The 23,528-nt window shown below is 45.3% G+C and overlaps 1 protein-coding gene across 3 annotated transcripts in view; it reads right to left on the bottom strand.

Moving 5' to 3' along the window:
* Positions 1–23,528, bottom strand: part of Slc23a2 (solute carrier family 23 member 2) — an 89,864-nt gene that overhangs the window by 16,855 nt on the left and 49,481 nt on the right. For all 3 annotated transcript variants that reach the window (XM_055608226.1, XM_055608085.1, XM_055608150.1), the window contains 7 exons: positions 22,647–22,763; positions 20,366–20,523; positions 7,889–7,977; positions 6,889–6,953; positions 5,510–5,691; positions 1,516–1,636; positions 944–1,100 (listed from right to left, as the gene is read on the bottom strand). In XM_055608226.1, the coding sequence (XP_055464201.1) occupies positions 944–1,100; positions 1,516–1,636; positions 5,510–5,691; positions 6,889–6,953; positions 7,889–7,977; positions 20,366–20,523; positions 22,647–22,763 (889 nt within the window). The remainder of the gene's footprint in view (positions 1–943; positions 1,101–1,515; positions 1,637–5,509; positions 5,692–6,888; positions 6,954–7,888; positions 7,978–20,365; positions 20,524–22,646; positions 22,764–23,528) is intronic.

Raw genomic sequence — 23,528 nt, 5'->3', positions numbered from 1 at the left:
TCACTGTGGCTACTGGCTCAGCCTGGCTAAGCTCATGACTCAGCTCTTCAAAACCCCAACATGTCAGGAACCACATTGTAACTACTGGTGCATGTGAGTACTTTCAGAGCTGGGATTTGGAGAGCACTGCACGTGACTCAGGTGATCCTCTGGGTGGAGATCCATGCTCTGTCCCGTGAGTTACCTAACACTGAGACCTAAGCTCTGTCTTCCGGCTGCCTGTAAGTATCAGGTCACCGCCACAGCTGTGACCAAAGTAAACTGGTTATATAAACTCTGCCAGGTTGGAGCAGCCTAATCTCCAGGTCTTTTCATTCTGGCAGCTCTGGTACCAAGGAGCTTTGTGCTTGTCTTTCTCAGCAGCAGCCCTCAAATCCTTGCCATGACAGCTCACGTTTTGGCCAGAGCACTTGCCCAGGACTTCAGCGCTTGATAGGGCTCAGAGGCCAAGTAGTTAACCTGAAAGGGGTTAGTCAGTAACTGTGTGTGGACAGTTGACCTCTGGGGACAAACTCCCAAAGTGGTCATTGAGATGCTCAGGCTTTAGGGTTCAGGCAAGACTCAGTGTGTAAAGTGCTTGCCATGAAATATGAGGACACGGCTGAGCTCCCCAGAACCCGAAGAGCAGTGCACGTCTGTAATAGCAGTGCTTCTCCAGAGATGGAAGGTGAAAAGGGAGAACCCTGCAGCTCCCACCACAGCCAGCCTGGTATACACAGTGGCCAACAACAAAAGACCGTTTCCAACGAACAGAAGGTGAGAGTCATACCTGAGATCTTCCTCTGGCCGACATACCTGTGCCCCACACTCACACACATACATGTACTTACACATAACAATTAGAAAAAAGTCCAAGTAAAGAGACATTCCAAAAACGCTTTTCATTCTGTAGAACCTTTTGCCTACTTCCAACCCCTCTCAGTTGGGCCCTCCTGATACTTACATGGGTACGGAACCTTAAACCATGGGGCTACCAGAAGTACACCCTTCCTGGCATCTGTGCGGGCATAGTAGCCATAGTCAGTGCTGTTGGAAGGGAAGACATCAGTCACCGTGAAGATGAAGCACAGCAGCCAGGACACGAGGATAGCCAGGATTATCTGGAGTGGTCAAGGGCAGAATCTTTGTTGGGTAATACGTCCCTTCCTACTGGGTAACCATCACCCCAAGCCCGCCATCGTCAGTACCACGAGAACAACCACTTCAACGAAACTGCACTGAGAGGTTTATGCAGGCAAACTCACTTTACCCTTCCAAAGTTTAGCTGGTAAAAGAACGGGTGATATGCCCACAGAAACCACATGGTCATACCTCAGAGCCACTGGCAAGAGTCCTTCTCAGGACGATATGAAAACAGTCTTAGATCTGGGACTGGGCTCTGCTGACTGGGGAGTAAGTCCTCCAATGTCCTCCCCACAGAGATGTAGGAGGGACCCCCTGTACCTTCCTTTACCTAGCATCTTACATGTGAACAAAGACATGGTGGGGAGGGTAGGGGGCTGGCTGGCTACTCACAGGAAACATTTTGAAAAGTTGTAACTTGTATGCAGTCCATCCTTTCTTGGATTTGTAAATTGGGAGAGGAAATTTAACATTTCTGGCATATTGTGAGAATAGTAATACCAGGAAAATCGTCCTGAAAAGAGAAAGAAAATATGTAAGATTACAGGCTGATACATCTAAAGTTTTAATTGACTGCACGTGTTCAGTTCATTCACCTACATTTGTGCTAGCCCTTCTCACCATAATATGGAAATGTTACCTTACCGTCTGGAGAAAACCATCGTGAGCAGCTGGCCTAGCATTTCTTGACACTGGCTATAGTAAGAAAACCCAAAGAATGGGAAAGGTCACTATGTGGAAGGAGAAGGATTCCAGATAAACAATTCTAGAGAGTGTACTTCCAACTAAAAGTCAGCTCAAAGCAACCAGACTAGTGTGCACACCAACAGAAGGGCAGTGTTCACACATGCCGCCCACACAAACATGAGGGCAGTGTGCACACATGCGCACACACACCAACAGGAGGGCAGTGTGCACACATGGGCGCGCACACACACCAACAGGAGGGAGATATGCACACATGGGCGCGCACACACACCAACAGGAGGAGAAGGACATGACCCAAATGTCACCGCTGTTAGTTTCACATTTTGAAATGATTGGTGACTATTTTCCCACTTTCCTTTATTTTCTGATTTATTCATGTTGAGTATAAATTACTTTTGAAAAAAAAGATGAAACTTCAGTATTCAAGAAAAGTGCACAGGTCAGGAAGCGGTGCCACATGCATTTGATCCCAGCATTTGGGAGGCAGAGGCAGGCAGATCTCTGAGTTTGAGGCCAGCCTGGTCTACAAAGTGAGTTCAGGACAGCCAGGGCTACACAGAGAAACCCTGCTTTGAACAATGAGGGAGGGAGGAAGGGAGGGAAGACGGAAGAAAGAGGGAGGATGGGAGGGAGGTGGGAGGGAGGGAGTGAAGGAAGGAGGGGGAGAGAAAGGAAGGGAAAAAGGAAGGATAAACAAAGCAAAGCAAAGCGCATGGCTTCTTGTATGGCAGTGTGTGACCGAGCTCTTTCCACAGGCACCAAGTCAGCCATGCAGGCTCACACGGGTAGATCTACTCAGTGGTAAGGTCTACATCTGCAGCCTGAGCTTTAATTACTTCTCCTTCTACACCTATCCTAGGGGCAAGATTGTCTGGGTTGACTACAGAAGTTCCTAACCCCAGAACTTCCAGGAGCAGGACCCCAACACTTCCTCACAAACTTAAAGGCCCAAGTGACTGGCAAGTAGGAGGCCATTTCTCATCCTCCCAGGTAGACTGTATCATGAAAACAACACAGGACTGGGCCTAGTCACCTAACAAGGTGTCTGATCCCCTATCTGGAGTGCCTTTTTTGACTTGCCACCTACGGGAACACTGACAGAAGCATGTGTCCTCAAAGTCTAATTATTCCAATTGCTGAGCTAGAATTACTAGCTAAGAAAATTCAGCTCCTTGTTGCACTCCTAATGAGCTGTAGTATAAAGCTTGGCTGAGCACAGGCTGCCTGCCAAGGCACTTGGATGAACTGGAAACCCATCCAAGTCTGACAGCCTAGGTCAAGGTTGAAAGAGTTCATGGAGCCCAGTCACTTTGGTTCCTCTGAAACAGACAGAGAAGGTTACAAAAAACAAACAAACAAAACAAACAAAAACCCTATGAAAACCAACATAACAGAGCATTAGAAACTACGTATTTATTCAAGATGAACACTACCTACCACGATGTCCCACAGAGCCCCAACCCTACCTGTCTCTGTCTCTGTCTTTGTTTCAAGCAACAGCCACCTGCAGTGTATTGTTCTCTTTTCAAATACACTTAAAGAGACTCACCAAGACGCAGAGGGAGGAGCTGAGAAAAGGCTAGCTTGTGTCTACACGGAGATTTCAGAGGAGGGAACAGAAGAAGACTAAGTGGCCGAAAGCCCTACATGGACTAGAAATGGTCAGAAAGAGGTGGTGCAAGGAAAGCTGGGGACTGCAGAGGAGCAAAGTCCCAGAGAGCAAAGCATGCAGACTCTGTCCCGGGCTGCCTGTGGTTAATGGGAGTGTGGCTGTGCCACTGACTGAAAGGAGAACCGCAAGAAGAGGGAATGGTTTGGGGTGTGTCCCATCCAACACCAGCTATCCACCCTGGGGAGCAGCAGGTGAAGAGGGACTTGGAAGAACTAGCTACAGAGTTCATAGGATGGCTACAGGCTGAAGTTTCTCACCTACAGGATGTCTGTGGATGCTGTGGATCTCCTAAAAGGATCTCCCAGGATCACAGACTCTGCTCAACTCAGCCTTGCCAGAGCACGTCTGTAGGGCTCTTAGCTCCAACAGATGGCTTTGGGTATTCTATTTGCTTTCTCTGCTTTTATTAATGTCACTCAATTTGGTCACCTGGCTACAGGAGAGAAGACATTACACATACTTTTCACTTGGCATTCATGCAAAGCTTATGAATTCTCCAGGACAGCTCTAAGCATTCCATGGTTAATAATGCTGCTACTGTCACCTGCTAAGTCATCAGCAATTGCTCTAATCTCTTTGATGACTAGGAGTTATTTATATAAAGTTTTAATGTTTTTTTTAAGCTTCTATGTGTTTTCCTCCCATATCATTTTGTTATTGGTCTTAAATTTTAATGTTTTATAAATACAATGTCATCTTTCTAGTACTTACTGTATTTCACTGGGTTAAAACCCCTTAATGGCATCTACACACGCATGCTTATATAGAGTGTTTTGACCAACTTTGGTAAGGTGAGAAAATAAAAGAATTCATGGATATTTTCATATGCCTTTGCACATCACACAGGCAGGAGTGAGTATGAGCTGACTTCCACTCTGACGACATGGGCTTTGAAAATAATCTTGGCCACTGACTAGCTGTGTGACTCTGGCAAGACACACTGCCTCTCTGTGCTTCTATTTCTTCAGTTGTTAAATGCATAGAACACTAGTCTTGACTTACTTTGTGACCATTAAACAAAGCACAGTGGCATAGTTAAAAAATATTAATAACTGCTGTCTGTTATTTTCCAAAACAAAACAAAACAAAAAAACTAGAAATATTTTTAGTTTGTTTTAAAGCTTTTATTACCTGGTAAAATTATAGACCCCATAGGAAGCATTTACCTACGAAATAATCCTTACATATGTTCTATACATATAAAAAGCGAATGCGAATTTTCAATCTTGTGACTGTTATATAATCATATATAACACATATAAAGTCATATAATCTTCATTAATATACAATCTTGACTAATATATATTTTTTAAAGATTATTTATTTATTATTTATACAGCATTCTGCCTGCACGTGTGCCTGCACACCAGAAGAGGGCATGGGATCTCATTATAGATGGTTGTGAGCCACCATGTGGTTGCTGGGAATTGAACTCAAGACCTTTGGAAGAACAGCCAGCGCTCTTAACCGGTGAGCCATCTCTCCAGCCCTTGACTCATAACTTTAATGTACTTGATGTTCTATACAGATAGACCAACACTGGCCACACTGGCCACACTGGCACCGTGAGAAACTATAGCCTCGTCATCAGAGTTGATCTCTGTTGAGATCAGGTGAAAGCCCAAAGGTCCCTGCATAACATCTCTCTGCTGCCAGCCTCATCTAAACAATGTAGCTTCCAGCACAGCTCACTTGCTGTGCTAAGGCTCAGCATGACCTCGCAGTACCACCATGAGCAAGCCTGACAATTCTCCTCCCCGCTCCACAATCTCTGCTGTCTGCCTTTGGAATACCATGATTATAATCATGCCTCAGACTCTGATCTAAAATAATCACTTAACTAGCCCTCGCATGTATCTAATACAATTTAAAGTGTCAGAACTTTCTTGTCTTACTTAGCAGATCTCTTTTTTTCTCGAGTTAGTGCGACTGTTCTAAGTATCCCACAAGGCTGTCCCACACTGTGGTAAGATTGTCCCCACCCTAGAGTTCTCTCAGAACACTTACAGCATGGCAATGCCCCAGTGCTTCCCTGCTCTCTCTCCTGCAGCCTGGAAACCAGAGAGGCCAATGAGGGCCACAGTGGGTGTGATGGTCAGGGGTCCGATATACCTCAGCAGAGCTCCAGGCAGGCCAAGAAGGCCGATGACCACTTCTATCAATGAGGACATGATGATAGCCCCCTGGATCTGGAACAGAAAGGGGCAGTTTGAGAGCCACTCAGACATTCAGAATGTCATTGCGACATTTGTGCATGGCAGCAAGTCATATTTCATAGAGCAGCATGAAGGCTGGAACATTCCCCAGGGCCCTACAGAGAAGGTTTCTGGGGAGGAAACTGAGTTCTAGCAATGAATCGCTGCTGTACGGTTAGCTGCAGAAATGGGTACTGACAAATCTGCCTGCCTTCTCCACTGCAGGATTAGATGGAAAAATCTGTCAGCTCTCAGACAGGGCATTTTCAAACCATCCCTGCAGGATATTTCAGTGCAGCCATCTTTAAAAGACCAAGTCCCTGGAAGACATCCAAAAGACATAGTTGCTGACAAAAATTCTAAAAGAATGTCTTTGTCACATAAAATGACATTTGTACTAAGTCTAAAGATTTCATGGTAACACTATGAATATATACACACAAAGTCATCAGCTAGTTTTCTGTACCTTGGGACAACTTCTATCAGCTCTGCTCAAATATATTTTGGCCCAAAAAAATTATCTTTAGTTCTTTCAACAGACAGGTGTGGCTATCAACTTGCTTGTGCTGAGATGCCCACCTCTGGGCGTGTCCACCATGGTGCTTCCAGAGACAAATACTCAAGGGATGGCTCATGTAAGAGGACATTATTAAGAGATAGGACCAAGCTGGAGAAGTGGAGAGAGACATGTCCTTCAGAGATCTACCTTGCCCTGGCCCCTTCTTGTATCCCTGCTCCCTTCCTGGCTACTATGAGCTAAACAAACTGTTCCATGACCTCCCAACCAAGACAGACAAAGCCTCCAACATGGAGCTTTCTCCACTCAAGCTGTTTTCAGCATTCCAACACAGCAACAAGACAGCTCAAACGACACACAGACTCAAAGCAGCCAGACCTCTTCTGCTGACAGCCAATAAGCCTCAGCCATCACACTGGGGACACAGACACCAGCCTCAGCCATCACACTGGGGACACGGACACCAAGCTGAAGACACGGGCACCAGCCTCAACCATCATACTGGGGACACGGGCAGGCAGGCCTGGCGACTGATGACACGAAGCTCAGTGACAGTGGAAATAAGCAAACATTCCAGTCGCTGACAACAAAGGGGACTTAGTAAAAGCAACTGCATCAGATTAGAGGTAAGAAGACACACAAGGCAGCCACGGTGGCCAATGCTCATCCGTTACCTCTTGGATCCGGGGGTGCCAGATGTGCTCCAACATCTCTGCCGTTCCATTGGCAACTGTAATCTCTTGAAAACAAAAAGCAAAGAGTTTTTCTTGGAGTGACACTAATGTTTCACAGCATATAATTATTATAATCACTAATAATTTTTTCATTTTTCTACGTATCAATTCCTAAAACTCAGCCTGCGACAATAGGGCTTATGCTTGGAGATGGCTCCCAAAACTAAGTAAGCCATGTAGTCGTTGACACAGCTTCTCAGTGTGTAAGCTGACTGAGGTGGTGCCTACCAGCCAGTGCCAGCTTCACAGAGACCACTCTTTGCAAGCGGCTATCTGAAATGCCCAAGGCTGCTGGGCTGAGGTTTTTAAAACCTAGATAAAGCAGGGCCTTTTCCAGTTCCTACATCAAAATCAGTGGTCACAAAGTAACTAATGCCTAGGAGCAAGGAAGGCAAGGAAATCAGGAAAGCTTGGCTCCTAGAATCTCAAAGTGTGAACTATTCTGAGAGTACAAAGGTCTGACTTCATCTCCTTGAGCTTATGAGGTTCCATAAGGATCTTTGCAATCACTAAGGAAGGGGAATGAAAGTCACTTGCAGAAAACCACCGTAGCCAGATCCTTAAAAAGCAAAGATGTTTCAGAGAAGGAATGCTGATGCAGCGAGAAAGTGATTATGGCAGGTCATAAAATCCACTGGAAGAGAGAGGCAGGAAAATAGCACAAACATTTTTCAATCCTATCCCCATATTTAATCAGTTTCATTGGCAAACAGAAATGAAGTCATTTCTGGCCCTTGCTTGCCCTAGGGCTAGGGACGAAGAGGAGATGTAAAGACAGAAACAGGCATGGTCCACAGACTGGAGGGGTCTAAGCTGCTTACGGGCCGGTACATTCTGTACTCAATACAGGAAGGAAGACTGTGACTGGCAAGGTGTCCAGGCCCCCTTTCCACCTGCTTTAAAGGACCCCAATGACATATGTGGAAATAACTGCAATTACCTGTGGTGTTACATTTCCATTTATCTAAAGACAGGATGGCTCGAGCAGGGGCCAAAAATGCAAAAGCACTGGCCTGAAACAGGGGTAACCTAAAAGAAACGAGACCAAAACCATGATCACGGCATCGGAACTACCGAGGTAGTTCACTATTTGACAGCTTAACAGTCTTTTCCACAGACCCGCAGTGCACACGAGTAACACAGGCACACCTGTAAAGAATCTCTGGAAGGATCTCCAGCGCAGGGCTGGGGCCACTAGTTTCTCTTCCCCCCACCTCCTGCTGCTCTGGCCGCAGGCAGTTCCAGGGGATCCCTGTGGTCAGTGCTGACACCCCAACACCAATTCCTGCTACTGCTTCCTCTCCCCCTGGGGGTTGGTGACTGGGAATTTGAGCTTCCCTCTTTCCTGCTAAAAGACATTACTGTACATCCCTCCTCCTCCATTTCAAATTCTTATTCATCATCCCATTGCTTCATTCTGGGAGCTAAATTCTGCCCTAATCACGAATATATAGTCATTAATGATTTATATGTATCCAGAAAGAGAGTATATATAATAAATGTTCTGATTAATATATAAAATGTTTAAAGTATTCTAGCACATTTTAAAGGGCTCAGAAACATGGTAAACTCCCCATTAAATCGCCTGACCATATTCTCAAATTGAATGCAACTAATCGAATCACAAAATTTTGTTATTTTTACAGGAAATGTAGAGGATGTCAGCTAAGCTAACAGTAAGCATAAGAACTTAATCACTATCTTTCACAGTATTTGGGGGTAAAATATAACTCCTTCTTCTGCTGTCTGCAGGACTGTGAGAGGCCAGACACACATCCTCAGATGGCCCAGCCAGCCTTGCCAGTGGCCTTACTCATGAGGTAGGGATCCAGCAGCCTCCCGATAAATTCTATGCCAGACACGAAGACTACAAAGAAATAGAAGTAGCCTTGGCCAAAGAAGAGCTGGCTGCTGGGCAAGCCCAGAAGCTGGTCTGCTCCTTCCTGACACACTCTGTCATCGAAACTGCTCCCCTGGCCATTTTAGCCACTGTGACTTTAGTAAGAGCAGGTAGGATGTGGACTGCAAGATGAAGCCTCACAGTACAGCCAGAGGCCTGCTGCTGGCTGCACACCCTCCACTGGCCATGTCGTTATAAGGACTAGGCTAGAGGGGTCTGGAGCAAAGTGCTACTAAATGTGATGGTCCCCTTTAGTGGAAATGTACATCAAAGGGAAAACAGCCATTGACTTATGGAAATGCCTTATACAAAATTTCAGGAATACATTGCAAGAATAAAAGGATGTCAGTATGCCATTGGTATACATTAGGATACAGTATGCCAATAGGATACACCTATTTTACCATAGTTTCAGACTTCAAGCAAGGCATCCCAGGGTAACATCACATGAATATTAAGTTGAATATATATCTATATATTCATATTCATATTCATATACTTGGAGGGGGGTGTTGTCCTTCTGATGCAGCCCTGGCTGCCCTGGAACACACTATGTGAAGGAGGGAGGCCTCACATTGAGACCTGGCTGCCTCTCTGAGTCCTGGGGTTAAAGGGTGTGCCAGGCCCAGCTGAACTGCACTTACAAGTCCTGATCATCATACCCACTGGCTATTTTGGAGAGGTCCAGGCTAACTCTGAGCTCCACTCTTGCATCAAACCTCAATATGAACCTATCTTCACACTCAAGGTGAGCATTTTATTTAAGACAAAAGGTCCTAAAAATGAGGTTACAGAGAACCTTGCCCACCGTCTGGGACTCCAGGAGCCTAAGCAAGTGACACTAGAATAAAGTCTGCTAAGATGGACTGTAAGAGCTGCTCATGTTGGCCTCATGGTCTCACCGTTTCAAAGCAGAAGAACGACTAAGCTCTCAGGAACCACTACAGAAGCACACGAGCATCCCTAGGTCAGTAGGTAGAGTGGAAGACACTGCACTTGACACGAGAACATGAGGTCAGTCAATGCTCTGTCCATCTGTGTCCACAGCACAGCTTCTGATTCTGGCATGGTAGGACCAATTCAGCATAGTATTTTGTTTCTATTTATGTGTCTGTGTATGTAAGCCAGAAGAGGGCATGGGATCCCCTGGAGCTGTAGTTACAGGTGGTTGTGAGCCACCTAACATGGGGCAGGAGCTGAACCTGGGTCCTTTGTAAGAGCAGCATGAACTCTTAACTGCCTGGAATCTGCATTTTGGAATCATCACTTCAAAGTACAGCTGAGCTTGTCAAATCCCCTTAAGCCCCCAAACCCCTGTGCTGGATCAGCAGTTCCCAACCCGTGGGCCTCAACCCCTTTGTGTGTATGAGAGGGGAGACAAGTAACCCTTTCACAGGGGTCACCTAAGACCATGAGAAATAGCAGATATTTACATTATGATTCATAACAGTAGCAAAATTACAGTCATGAAGTAGCAATGAAATAATTTTATGGTTGGGTCTCAGCACGAGGAACTGTGTTAAAGGGCAATAGCATCAGGAAGGTTGAGAAGCATTAGTATATAAAAGAGACGGATGATTCTGTCACTTGATAAAGAAGGCTTTAGCGCCAGCCTGATGCAAGCACAACCAAAAGCAGAAACAATGAAAAGCTTCCTGGATCCAGAGGAGCTTCTGCTCTGTGAAGGGGACAATAATCATGGTTGCCTGGGAAGATTACGAATGAGAATAGTTTGAGACACTGTGGGGCTCTGTCACTTGCCACCTAAGATTGTCCTAAAGACTCAGGAACACTGAGCCATATGCTGAGGGGCTAGGAGGAATCCAGACAAAGAGAAAAGAGGTGCAAAATGGGGCCAGGATGTATCAGATATATCAGATGGGCACAGGATTCCCCCGCCCCCAAAACCAAGACATCTTAGGGAAGGCCCAGAGACAGAGAGAATGAAATTAAAGAGGGACAGGTGGCAGCTGTAGAAAAAGTCAGACACTCAGGGGACTGAGCTCTAAAAGGATCACTCTGGGAGAAACGGGATAGGTGACTGTCACCTGGAAGCTATTCTCAGACTTGAATGGGCTGTGGCATAGCTCTAGGTATGGTCCTTTGGTGATGACTCAGGTGACTAGCTGGCTAGGGCCAGGGCCTGCTAGCCATTTAGCCTCTAAGGCTCCCTTCTATACTGATCTACCCATCCTGGCCTGAAGTTACACTTCCTGACAGGAAGGCACAGCCTTTTCATCCACAATCTTATTTCCAGGACCAACAGAAAAGAATTTAAGGAGCTGTTTATAAACATGCTTGGAAAGGCATTTTGTTAGATTAGAATTTAAGAAGTCAGGCTTTCCTAACATAGTGGTTTAAAATTCGAAACTAGAAGGACATTGTTTAGGTTGAGAACAGAGCAGAGAGGAAATGTGCACAAAGTTCAGGAATTCTGCAATCACTATGGAAGGAGAATGAAATTCACTTCCCCATAACACCATCAGAGAACGGTCTTTGACAGTTCAAAGGGCTCCGCAGAAGCACCACGAAAGCGCAAAGTTCATCACTGCAGAGTGTGGCACATGCTTCCTCCACACACACAACAACCAAAACTGGCACAAAACTTTCCACTCCCAAGTGAACACCGATTTGAATGTGGACTGCAGGATAACTTAAAAATAATAATCCTTAAGAGACTCAAACAGATGTAGTTCTAAGGAACCAAGTTCCATCACTGAGTCAACCAACCACCACAAATATGGATTAGATGCCTGTGAAGAAAAGCAAAGCCATGTGCCAAAGAAAACTTTTTGTAAATTAATATAACATTTTACTGTTATTTACTCATCAATCACTCAGCTGTTGGCAAACAGATTTACTAAAACACTTCACTCAAACACTTGAGCAGGCAGCATTTAGAACCATCTAGATCTCCCAAGAAAAATAAAAATTAAAACAATGATGTAACCTAGTATTCAGTATTCTAGTATGCAGGCAATTATCTCTAACTGTTTCTGAAGTATTTAGTTTCCACACCCAGCACAATCCAAGCCTGTGTACCACAGGCTGAGCATCCTAGCAAGGAGAGCACTCAGTACTTCTTGTAACTGAGTCACAATGGAACCCGTCAGTCACCATGTCCCACTAGATGAAGGTGCTTATTTAAATGGTGACTCTCCACTCACATGTTTCCCCATGAATAATAAATAATCTCTGAGGTGATGTGTAACTGCTGTGTTTATTCCCTCAGTATGAGGAGATGAGATGAGAGCCATTCCCAAGCCTTTCTAGCTCTTTCTGAACTCTCACTGGCTGGTTCAACTTGGCTGTTCTGGCCCAGACTCCTCTCCAAGCTGACTTTCAAACTCTTGGCTTCTGATTGAATTGTTCTGCCTGGCTGCAAACTAATTCTGGGAATATGTTTTAATTTTCTGGCTCCTTCTCATCCTCTGGCTCGTTCTTTCTTCACCTGTGTCTAGCTTGTTCTCTCTATTAAAGTATCCCAGTAAAACAACAACAACAACAACAACAACAAAAAAAACCCTCCAAGTTAAAATCAAACAATTTCTCCTCTCTCTCCCTGAGCTGCTCTCTTAAGTATCCTCCTTCTCTCCTGATCTCATTGGAGTTGGGCATATTTTATCTCTGACTCACTCTGCCAAATCTTTCTCTCGTTTCTCACTTTGTCTGCCCCTCAATTAGAGGTCACTTTCAAACATGACTGCTTCCTCCTATAAGCTAACGTAACATTAATTGTTTGGGATTAAAGGTGTATACAAAGGGCATAACTGTATTCCAGCCAGATCACATAGACCTAGAAGTCTTTGGATGTGATCCCTTGCCAGAGCAGCCATGTTGCTGGATTAAAATTCCTCTACAGTGATTCTGTGTGACATTACCACTAACTTTAAATTTCAGCATGAGGTTTAGTAATTATAACTCTCTGGTATCTAATCAATCACTAATTTAATTAACATTTTGAATCACAATCTTGCTATGTCGCCCAGGCTGGCCTCCTGGCTTTCCATCTATGTTTATAATTGACATCCTCCGTAGAAAAGAGTCTCCTTGTCCATTGTGTTTCCGTCTTCCCTTTCTCTTTTCTGAACATCACTGCAAGCACAGGAAGCCTTTTTTTTTTTTTTTTCATTTATAGCTTTGTAACTTACTACTATGGGTGTTCTTAATAGTTAAATTGCCCAGACTGCCCAGAACAGCCTGTTTAAGTTGTTTCCTGTTCTTCTGAAGGGCCCTCCCCATGCTCTATCATTCTTTGAAAACACACTAGCTTTCCGGTGTGAGACATTCCAGGTTCAACTTGTCCTCCTGGTCCCCACTCTAAACCAGCCACTTGCTCAGAGAACACTAGTCCATTATACTAAAGAATGGCGAGGACCCGAGAGCCGAACACTAAGCAGGCTCACTAGTGCTGAGGTGTCACTGTTCTAGGTACAGTCACCAGGAGTGAGATTCCACAGAGTAAGAGAGCATCAAGGAGGGTAATAGCCCCATCCAACTATCCAACCAGTACCTTTGAGACTTTTTTTTTTAACCATATCAGATCACTCCTTTACTTCGGATAATCTCCTTTTCAAGCATGATTGTTGGCATGAAGTTTTTTACAAAAAAACTCTTTTATTCATGTTTCTTATCTTTTTCTCCCTATTCCACCCCAATCCCTTCCAACACTCCAATACCAGGTAGGAGAGAGAAAAATACGAGACATAAAAAAAAGAGCTGTAAAAAATTAATGCCAACAAATGGAGCCCAGACATCAGGCTTAAAATAATAAGTAATGGCATACAGGAGACAGTAGGGCACAGAGAGAGTATACCATTTCCGGATACGAGCATAAGGTTTACTGCGGCTGCCACCATTGATTTCATTCCCGATTTACTCCCAGAAAGGATTCTCTGGTTTTGTTTCATTGCAGAATTGGCAATGCAACTAGAAAATTAGTGGGTAGAAGTTGAAATGCTTGGAAAGCAAAAAGCGTCATTGGTAAAGGAAGAACGCCTGGTAACTAAGCTGAGAGTTTCTCCACAATTCTCCACACTGCCACCCAGCCCTGCTCCGTGCACTTTCCGTGTCAAGTTTTCATAGCCTCTGGGCAGGCCGGGGAGCCAAGGGGCACAGACAGCGCTACAGGCCAAAAAGGTTAAAGGCGAAAAGCCTGTTCTAAGAACACAGGCTAATCTTACGCAAACTGAGCTGCCCGAGGAGCAGCCTCAAGTTAAGAGATTAACATCAGTAGCTCTCCCCTCCACGCCCCTCTCCCACTAACCCTTTCTCTCTCTCCTACCTGGTGTTGGGGTGTTGGAAGGGATTGGGGTGGAGTAGGGAGAAGATATGAGAAATGTAAATAAGAAAAAAAGTATACCAACACATGATAGTATCAACCATTCTAAATCAAGAGTCTGTTAGCATAAAACGAAGCCAAATACAGTGCAGCAAGATGTGGCACGGTCCTCTATCTGCTGATTGCAATGGTGGCTGAACGACTACACACATGGGAAAACGCACCTGACTACACATTTTAGAAAAGGTGAATTTTACTGTGTGTTAACACACGTAGATACTAATAGAATCACTCATTAGATAATGGCTATCTATTTATTTTATCTGTTTTTGAAGAGAAGGTCTCACTGTGTAGCCCTGTCTGGCTGCAACTCACCATGTAAACCAGAACTCACGGAGATCTGCCTTAAAGGTATATACCATTACACTTAGCAGAGAGGACTTTTGAAAAAGCACACCTATAAATTCTTTGGGGTTTCCTTCCTTCATAACATTTGGTGAGAACCTTTTTCCTTTTACTCTTGTCAGTCACCAGCATAGACGAGAGAAGCATGGAGGAAAAGAAAGAGAATGGGCAATCTGTGGCATGGGAAATACGCCAGGCTAGCAGGATCTCACAGTTGAATAAAAAAGGTGTAAAGATTAAAGGTGTGACACCTTTAATCTCAGTGCTTGGGAGCAGAGACAGGTAGATCTCTGTGAGTTCAAGACCAGTCTGGTCTACAGAGCTAGTTCTAGGACAGCCAGGGCTACGGAGAGAAATCCCATTTTGAAAAACCAAAATAATAAAATAATAATAATAATAATAATAATAATAATAATAATAATAATAATAATAATGTAGTGGGAACAAAATTTATTAAACCTACATATAGGAAAGAGTCAGGCAATCTCTTAATCCCTGGCACCTTGAAGATTGCAAAGAGTAATCTCAGGTACAGTGGCCAACATCCCTGCCACAGAAAACTGAGGCAGGAGAAGTTCAGGCTGAGGAGGAACTGGGTCAAATTACTGATGCTGTTTTCTAATGGCTTCTGTCCCTCCAAGTCAGGGTACTGCACACCCTACTCCTGACCCATCAGGAACATGCTCCTCCACCAGATTCCGACCCTTCCTCAGAGTCCAGGTAATAACAGCTCACAGCAGTGGCAGGGGAGGCACTCACTACCTCACATGATACTCATTAACACGCTTCTTAGTTTCCAGCCGAGGGAACAGTCTTTGAGAAGCTGGGCAGCCTGGCCTCACAGTCTCATGGCTGGAACGTGGCACAGAGGAACCCAGGCCACTAAGTCTATAGTGAGCCTGACTAGAAATATGGTCTTTCAAGGTCATTTCCCTCCAGGTTTGCACTAGCCTCTCCTTTCACCATAGTATTTAAAATGCTTTCTTGGTGAAGTAGGCAGTAAACTTTTTATTTGTGGGAAAACTCTACAACCAGCTATCATGCGCTGTTTGTCAAGGCAGAATAAAGGGCCTGATATCACCGACTTGCTAATTTTAGGGAAACATTCACCCTGAATCACCCATGTCCATGACCCCATCTTCCATATCACAACAAGTAAGAGACTGTGCAGCAAATTAAACAGCACCACAAGGACACAGCAGATAAACTGGGATATTGAGGCAACGAGACACCTGGGTTGGACTCTAAAAAGAAGATATGTGAAGATGAGAGACATTGAGAGCAAAAGCACCATAAGAGTTTAATTAGCCCACAGCTTGGAGAGGCTTGTGGGGCAGCTATAGCACATATTTTAGGGGCAACTGGGGAAATTAAATGTGGGTGCATATTAGATGATAAGACGGGATAATTATTTTCTCAAGCTGATAAATGGCATTGTGGTTACTGAGAGACTATATCCCTAGGAAAGTTTAAGGTGGAACAGCATGCTATCTGCAAATTTATTTTCAATTGGTTCACAAAAACTAAAACAAACACAAGAATTCCTCAGGGGTGAAAAAACATGGAGATTTTTTTCAACATCCCTAGACTAACCATTATACACTCCAAAAATATGGGTTCAAAGTCCCCAGATGTAAGACCACCACTTGAGCAAGCCCTAGCTCCCCACACACACACACACACACACTCCATGGCCACAAGAAGGCAGGAGACTTTATTCTATGGCCAGCGGCTAATCAGAAACCAGACGCTTAAGCTCGCATCAGAGACTCTCCGCACAGGAATCTGCTGTGTGCCGAAGCACGGTTGTGGCTGAGCACAAGGGCTCCTCTGGGAACCCTACCTGCACTCTTACTCTATAGGGATGACAGTGAGTGAGGTTCTTGGAGCAGGCTTGAGGGGTCCTCTAAAAGCAGTGGGGTTCTCCTCTTGCCACATCTGTGAGAAAAATCAGTGAGGCAGGAGGCCCTGGGTTTCAGAAAACCTTCCTCCACACTGAGTCAAGGGTATTTGTGCAGAGGTGGAGCCTCTAGCCATGACTATTGCAGGCTGGCTGGCTGTGGGTCCGGGAGACTCTGAATAACTGTATCCCTACAGGAGGGAGATTTCAAAGGTTTAGTACCAGCTCTTAGAACAAGCTCAAGGGGTAACTAAAACTGACAGGTAACAAGAACGAGAACTGCTCAGTCTCCATCAAAGGAGCCGAGCAATGAATATGGTAAAAGCAAGTACAAGGGAAAAGCCAGTGAGGGAGGGAGAAGGGGAAGGAAGTGGCATCCTGAAAATGACCTCACCCAACAGACAGATGTTCTAGGGAGCAAAACGGCCACTGAAGTCCCATGGGTGAGGCTGAGTCTCACAACCCCCACTGGAAAAGACAGTGCTCCCCAAAGACAAGGAAGACACTCTCAGGCAGCACAAGGAAGAAGGACCTATAGCCAGCACTGGAGGGTTCGTCACCCTGGACAGCTCGCATCCCAAGGAGGGTGGCACTCTGGGCTCAGCTTTAGGCCTGTGAAGGGAACTACCTGTTTCATCATCTGTGTTTCTCAAAGATCAATTTTGGCTTTCTTTCTTTGGAGACAAGGCCTCACTCTGCAGCACTGGCTGCCCTGGAACTCTGTATCGACCAGGACGGCCTCAAACTCAAAGTGATCCACCTGCCCCTGCCTCCAACACCTGTGTCCAACAACTTTCCTGAATTCTCTTTTTATGGAACAAGACAGGTTTTCAAGGCAGGTAAGGAAGGCAGGAGGATCTAACCACAGACCATCCCTCCTTCCCTTGCTCTCTAGCTTCCTCAGAATAAAAGGTCCACCCCTCAGAGGCAGGGCCTGTATGCCTTAGCTGCCCAGTGTGAATGAAGCATAGGTGGAAGAAATGGCAGGAAAACACACACAATACAGAACTTATTATGACAAAACACAGATAACCACCACAGAGTTGGGAAATTCTGAGAATCTGTCAAGAAACTACAAAAGCTTAACATGAAAAAAACTTCAGTAAGGGGAAGCCTGAAAAAATTATTAGTAAACCAAAGCACAGACCACCTGCAACCCTGCAAGCCTCTAGACACAGTGAATGGATCAGCCCAGCCCTGGTCTCCATCCCTGCATCTCCACACCCGACCCCCTCCTACTGTCCGCTCTTCCATCTTCTTTGTGTGAACTGCTGTATTTGATCTTGTTTTAAAGAGGATATTTTAAATACCTATGGAGATGATCACTTTTAGCATCTAGTGATGCTCCACACTACCATCTAGCAGGACCAAGAGAATGGCCAAATTAGTTACATTCTACAACTGCCCAAAATAATCTGCAAAAATACAATAGATGATTAAGATGAAAGCAAAAACTGTCATCCCGGGAGACTGGCAGCGTTTCCCCTCATCCTCCCAAGGAGATAGTTGCCTAATATCCTGAGACTAAGAAGGTATGTCCCACTACTTTTCATTGATCACATGAAGTAAGCTAAGGCCTTCAAGGTACAAGTCCCACAAGTACTGAGTCCTGGCTTGTGTCAGGTGAGGGGAATCCTATGCTAGGTCATAAGTTACTGATTTTGCTTCCACCTCTGCCAAGGTAAAAGATACTCCGTCATCCTCCTGGGCCAAAACCCACTTGTCTCTGGGACCTATCTCTACCACTCACCCCCTCAGATCCTAGGCATAATAATGTCCTCACCTCTTATGGACATCACCATACATGCATGATCCTGTCTGCTTGCAACCTAGGATCACTCCCACCTTCTACATATAAGTCACTAGGTGTCTGTGGGGCTGTCAGTACATTTTCCATTTTTCAAAGGTCAAGTAGATAAAATACCCATGCCTCAACAGCTACAGAATCCCACATCCCTGGCCCAGCATGATACCATCGCACCGGCTCTCAGACAGTGTGTACTCATTGCCTGGTTCTGGCCAGATGGGATACTTGGCCTCCTGATAAACAACCAAGCATCAAGCACTGTGGCCACACAAGGCAGAAAGGAACTTGCTGCTCTTCAACCCCCTCCCCCACCGGCCACACAAAGCCTCATGAGCACACTGCACAGACACACTGCACAGCTCCATATTTCCAGTTGCTAAGAGGGCAGGTGGCAATATGCTCTCTTACTCTTTCTTGGCTGACTGCTCTTTCAGGGGAAAAGAGAAGTGCACTGCACTGACCAACACTGTTCTCCATGGGCTGAAGCCTGAAAAGTAGGCTTTCAAAAGGGTACCCACAAGACCAAAAGTACTTGGCTGAAGTCCTTGAGGTCTAGTTGCTATGCCATCTTATGCAAGTCTGCCCACCAGCTTCAGCAGTCAGCTGACCTGGCCTTTGGCATAACATGGGGTGCAGCTTACACAGGCAGACACAGCCATAAGAAAGGGCCATCACCTCTCTGTTTCAGCCAACTCTAACAACTATAAGTTAAGTCAGCTGTTTAGGAAAAATATTTCCCCCAGAGTGCCATGCCCTGTGTACAATGTGAAACCAACAAAAGCTGTTCCCACCCAATCCAGACCTGTGACCCAGAGCCTTGAATATCAACAAATACAAACATCATTGCTGCCACATTTAACTACCTGGCTTGAACACTTTGTGAATTGCGTGGGTTCATCTTCTTCTCTAGAACATCAATGATACTCCTGTTCCTCTCTTCTGGGCCCCTGATAAGAACATCCCGACTCTTCTGCTCAGTACAGTGGCTGCAAATTGTCTAACAGGATCTAAGAACCAACAGCGTGCCAGCCCCATGGCCTCCAGTACAAATAGCTTCTCTCCACTAGCAGAATGCAAGGAAAGTGCCATTCGCCTTCCCATTCCGCCTATACTGCAACCAGACAACCCAGCTTCTCACCGTCCCCTGATAAGAATAGCCCTTAAGAGCCCTGAGGATTGCTGCAAATCAGAATACAAGTCACAGAAGTCTGCTATTCAGTGTTCCTCACTGTTCCTCTTGCAGCCACTTCCTAGCAGGGAAAAGCAAGCCATATTTACACTATCTCCAATGGATAAAGAGAGAGAGCCACAGACTTTGCTCTGAGGACAATCAGCAGAGCCTGGGTAAGTAGGAGGCTGTGCTGTGAACAGGGCTGAATATGGAAAGCAGGAAAAGGCCAGCTTACAGGAGAAGCTAGGAAAGATTGCTTCCTGTGAGTCCTAGCTCAGCTCCATACCCAGTTACTGGGGTTATGGATACAAAGGTACCAAAAAGGGCAGTGTGAGAAAGTGGGGCAAAGACAGAAGAACAAGCCACATCAGAATGAATCCAAAGAACATAAAACACGTGTAGAAATTCAGGGAAGAACAGAGGATTTCAGGAACTTCGGGAAGAAAAAGGTAGAATGGAGGATTACAGGTGTGCTGTGTGGGTGGGCCACTGGGACATGCAGGAGGGCAGGGCTCAGAGGCTCAGCTGGAAACCTGGGAAAGGCAGGGACAGGCAGTACACTAGAAGAATGCAGCCCAGGCAGCCCACAGAGGGGTGTGGTAGAAAGATGGCAGGGGCTGGGAGTGCACAGAGAGCAGTCTCTGCAAGAAACAAACGCAAACTTAGTCCAAGAGCCTGCGTCGGAATTGTAGGAGAGGTGCAGGAGAGGCCTGGAAGGCATGTCTCGCCAGCCAGCAACGGGAATAAAAAGGCTATGTTCCAGCTTGTACAATGTGGTAGTTCCCGTCATAAAGAGAAGAAACATGAGTCAGGGACACCTTTTAAAGGTAGGCTGGAGACCAATGGCCACTGGAAGTGCTGTAACACCAACTGATCTGTCCAGCAGCCCTAAGCAAGGGCTCCCAGCTCAGTGCCATCATCCCACAGTACATCCCACATTACCCCTTTCTCACCTGCATCCAAATGTTGTCTGCAGCAATGTAGTGATTCCCACGCAGAAGAAAATGGTCCCGATGAGCTGGCTAGTGGCCCACTGGTCATCCCCCACACACATGGCATCAGCCAGCAAAAAGGGCACCGCGATTGTGCCACTGAAACACGTCAGGTAGTGCTGCTCGAGGAGAGACAAGGGAAAAGGTAAACCTGCCCTTGCTTTTGCTTGATTTGTTCCTAAGGTTGCTGTCCTGGTGTGTTCAAAACATACAGGCCACAGGAAGAATCTCTAGTTAAGCAAGTTATACATTCTGGTCACACATCCAATCAGAGCTTGTCACTTTCCTCTCCCTATTGCCCATCTGTATTACGACATTGCTGGCATGAAATCACATCAGCACAAAGGAAGTTCAACAGAAGTTTAGATATTTCTTATCAGAAATACTTACTTTTTGTCCTCATCAACACTTCTCTAACCTGCTAACTACACTGTGCTGAACCACACTTGCAGTCTTGAGAGAGACCCTAGTTAGGCATACTATAGGACTTGATCTATAAGATCTTGTTTTGTTCGTGTTTTATGGAGTCAGGATCTCACTTTTGGAATCTAGAGTGTACCAAAACTCACTGTATGGTCCAAGCTGATCTCAAGCTCATAATCTTCCTGTTTCAGCCCCCTGTTATCCAGTGATAACAGGAATGCACCCAGCCAGGCTGATATGCTCATATTTTACATCTGCATTCCTAAGATATTAGTCTGTGTGGTTCTTTCATTTGTGTTTAGCCCTCTCAGGTCTGGGGAGTAGACCACCATAATTTCACAGCAGAAGACATTTTCTACCTTGTTCTGTGGTCTGTGGTCTGGCACCTCTGGCCAAATAGTCCCCTGTTCCAGTTAGAGCAGGGTTCAAGGGAGCAGTGGCTACAGGAATCCTTCAGAAGGAACCCCATACTACTCTTCCTTTAAGGACCCCATCCTCACTCCTGTGCCCCTTGAAGATAGCCCCAGCATTCATAATTCATTTCCTCTTCTCTCCCTAATTTCCTAGTTCTATACTCCTGTTCTGTGAACTTTTCTCTTTTTTCTTCCCCACAGCTTCCCATTTCTGCCCGTCAGAGAAGCACACTGACTGCAGTTCAAGTGCACAGGTGTGCTCTGTTGAAAACTGTCACAGCAGTGCACAGTGCACCCTGTATTGTTAAGAGTAGGAGGCAAAGGAGTTGTTACTCCCATCTGCCTATTCTAGAAACATCTATAATAGAAAGATCTGAAAGTTGTGCCTCTTACATTAGGTCCAGGGCACCTTACCCGAGTTGTTATTCACCAAGCCCACTCAGCCCTCCAGCTGCTGTGTGGGGAGGAAAACCCAACCAGGCACTAGGGGCCAGGCCCAGTCCAGCTCCAGGTAAGTGTGGGGCTCTCAGCAACAAGGCTGACTTTCCCAGCACCTGAGAAAGCTTAGGGGAACTGTCCACACAAACTTGACAAGGAAGTGTGGAAGTTCAGATGGTCAGAAGCCAGGTGGTGAGGCCAGTGAGAAGAGCTGTGTGTGTCGTCCCCTTCCCCACCCCCAGTGCCTGCCCCTTTTCTCAAAAAGCCACCTTAATCCTGGAAGCAGGACAAGGGTACTGAGGGCAAGCACCAAGTCTGCAGTAGGCCTGTCTATTTGCAGCCTCCCTGCCCTGCTGGAAGCTACAGCAGACCACATCTGGAAGGCAGCAAACTCCCTTCCTTTAAAAGATAATCAAATGTCCTCATGTCCTGACAACAGGCACTTGCCATGAACACCGAATGCTAAGGTCAGGAGTGGGAGGTCAAAGCTAATTACTGCTTTCTCTATTTTCTGCTTTCTTCCTTCTTCTATTCTGCCTTCCCTGTAACTACCTTCTTTCCCTTTGTGTTGCCTCATTTCTTTGTCCCCTGAATATTTACTTCCCAGTTCATTTCTCCTTCCTACTGTTCTGAAATTAATGTTGAAAACTCTCATTCACCATTCTTGTAAAATAAATTTATAATAAATCTTAGTTAAAATAAAACTTGGAGATGAGAGAGATGGCTCAGCAGTTTAAAAACATGTACTGTTCTTACAGAAAACTGGAGTTTGGTCCCAAAACCCTTATCATGCAGTGGGAATCCAATGCCTATGGCCTCCACAGCCACCTGTAGTCACAGGCATACCAACACAAAATACATAGAATTAAAATAGCAAGATAAAATTTAAAAATAAAGGACTATCTTGAAAACCTAGCTGGCAGACAGATAGTATAACAGAGGTCACACCCCCGGAAGTGCCTTCTTACCTGCAACCCCAGGAATATGCACAAGTACCAGGGAGGAACATCTTCTATAGTGTAGATCATGTCCGACCTCTGGGGGTCCAGACTCCCAGTGCTGTCCAGAGTCTCTGCAAGAGAGCTCTAGAGTCAAGCGGAAAAGAGGGGCTTAGTCACTCCCAGAATGATGTTGACCCTCTTTAATTCAACACAACTCTCTACTGCCCAGAACTACCTTCTGCTGATGCAGCCCTTCTGTCATCTGAGCACCTCAGAGGAATAATTCTCAGAATGAGGGCTCTGTCTCCCATGACATCACCTCATCCTAAGAACACTAACACTGAAAGCTTAATGACTCAGTTTGACTTTATTTAAAAAAAAAAAAAGACACTAAAATATTTCTAATACTTTATATGACAATAAAGATTTTGTTTTGTTCTGGTTTTTTTTGTTTGTTTGTTTGTTTTGTTTTGTTTTTTCAAGACAGGGTTTCTCTTCTCTGTCCTGGCTGGCCTCGAACTCATGGAGATCCACCTGCCTCTGCCTCCAAATTCTGGGATTAAAGGCATGAGCCACCATGCCCAGCAACAATAAAGATTTTTAAAATATTAAGTATTGCATGCTTCTGAAGACAACTAACTCAACCTAGCCATTTAGTCAGCCTTGGCATCAGCTGACCACAAGGCTCAAAGAAATCCTGTCTTTCTTTCCAAGGAGTCTTAAAACTGCTCTGGTTTCTAAGATTCTGAAAAAAATTAATTGCATTTCTTAAAATCTGAGATGCAAATCTCTGGTAGTTGGAATGAGATGTCCCCCATAATCTCAGATATTTGAATACTTGGTCCCCAATTAGTGGCTGTTGAGGGAGGATTAGGAGGCATGGCTTTGCAGAAGGAAGTACGGCACTGG

This window comes from Psammomys obesus, unplaced genomic scaffold (genome assembly GCF_907164565.1).
Source record: "Psammomys obesus unplaced genomic scaffold, mPsaObe1.curated_primary_1811, whole genome shotgun sequence".
Lineage (NCBI taxonomy): Eukaryota > Metazoa > Chordata > Mammalia > Rodentia > Muridae > Psammomys > Psammomys obesus.
The sequence above is the reverse complement of the archived record's forward strand: the minus strand, read 5'-3'. Positions and strand labels throughout refer to the sequence as shown.